This window comes from Propithecus coquereli, unplaced genomic scaffold (genome assembly GCF_000956105.1).
Source record: "Propithecus coquereli isolate 6110/MARCELLA unplaced genomic scaffold, Pcoq_1.0 Scaffold55, whole genome shotgun sequence".
In the NCBI taxonomy this organism is placed as follows: domain Eukaryota; kingdom Metazoa; phylum Chordata; class Mammalia; order Primates; family Indriidae; genus Propithecus; species Propithecus coquereli.
In genome coordinates this window covers 2,651,868-2,653,132 of record NW_012151396.1, presented here as the reverse complement: position 1 = coordinate 2,653,132, position 1,265 = coordinate 2,651,868, and the positions used below count along the sequence as shown (strand labels likewise).

Genomic DNA, 1,265 nt, shown 5'->3' with positions numbered 1-1,265 from the left:
TCAATCTAAATCCTTGTAGGTGAATTAGAGCAATGGTCTAGGGCTAATTTTTTGTTATCTGTGTTAGTATTAGGCATGAAAACTATTGGCATGAAAACATCAAACACAAAACTAAAAGATTTAGTTTCAGCCTTTCCTCATTCTCATTGCAGCTGAACTGCTGAATATGTAATTGCATGTGACAGGGAATTGCAAAGGTATTGACAGATAAGATTTGACTTCTTTGCTTTCGACAACTTTTTTTAAGGTATTAATGAAAATTGACGTGATCAGGAACTACATAATTGGAGTAAAAGAGAAGAGGGAGGTGGCCTAAGAAGCATAGGGGAACAGTCCTCAAATACTTTGTAGCAGATTCTTCATGTGCGTTGTAGATGTTTTTGTTCTTAAAAAAATTGTATTTTTCTAACTGTAAAAGAGAGAGGGGACTCCACCCCCATTGGAAATTGACTCAACATTCACTTCTTCTTCCTCTTTAGGAAGATATTCAGAGAAAAAAGCTGGACTATTTTTTTTAGTTTGAAAAATGACTCCAAAACTTGAGAGAAAACATTACTTTTAAAAGAAAGTTTCACTTTTAGCAAATAATGAATCAATAATACAGTAATATATATTTTCTTTTCAGAATTATCAAAACAACCTGAAATCTTAACAGGATATTTTCCCCAAGACAAAAGTAATGTTAAACAGATGGAAGTGCCTCCACGACCAGTGGGTGTGTATGTTTAGGGAAGTAAATCCTGTTGCCTTGGTAAATCGAAAATTAATGTATCATTAATTTTTATTGCTATGAAAGATGTGTTGTGGTCAAATGTGAATGTTTCATCACCAACCCACTGTTAAATGTTTCAGTTGCCTCAAATTAGTTTAAGATATCAAGTCTGAATGGTAAAATTTTGTGTTACTCTACCTATATTTGAGCCACTATGTAGATTGTTGGTAGTAATGCTGGTAGTACTTAATGCTTATTGACAAATTTTTGTTAGGCTTTATGCCATGCACTACACTGTGTCATCTTAAAATAGTTCTCCAGCTCACTGAATGCTACTGTCCATCCCATTACTCCAGCTAGAGGCCTTCTACCATTTCTCCAACATCTAGTTGATTAAAAATATTGGCTTAGAGCCCCCTCTCTGGAATCTCATTTCTAGGTCTTTGTATGTCTGGCTGTGTTCAGTCTCTGTCATATGCCACTTCCTCAAAGAGGTCTTCCTAACGATTCTAGCCAGTGATCACTATGTTGAGTTTTCTTCCTAACACATTTC

At 35.1% G+C, this 1,265-nt stretch overlaps 1 protein-coding gene across 1 annotated transcript in view; it reads left to right on the top strand.

Moving 5' to 3' along the window:
* RTTN (rotatin) overlaps window positions 1-1,265 on the top strand; it is a 243,188-nt gene that overhangs the window by 13,404 nt on the left and 228,519 nt on the right. Inside the window, 1 exon segment of the mRNA XM_012657577.1 lies at window positions 626-715. Within this exon segment, the coding sequence (XP_012513031.1) occupies window positions 626-715 (90 nt within the window).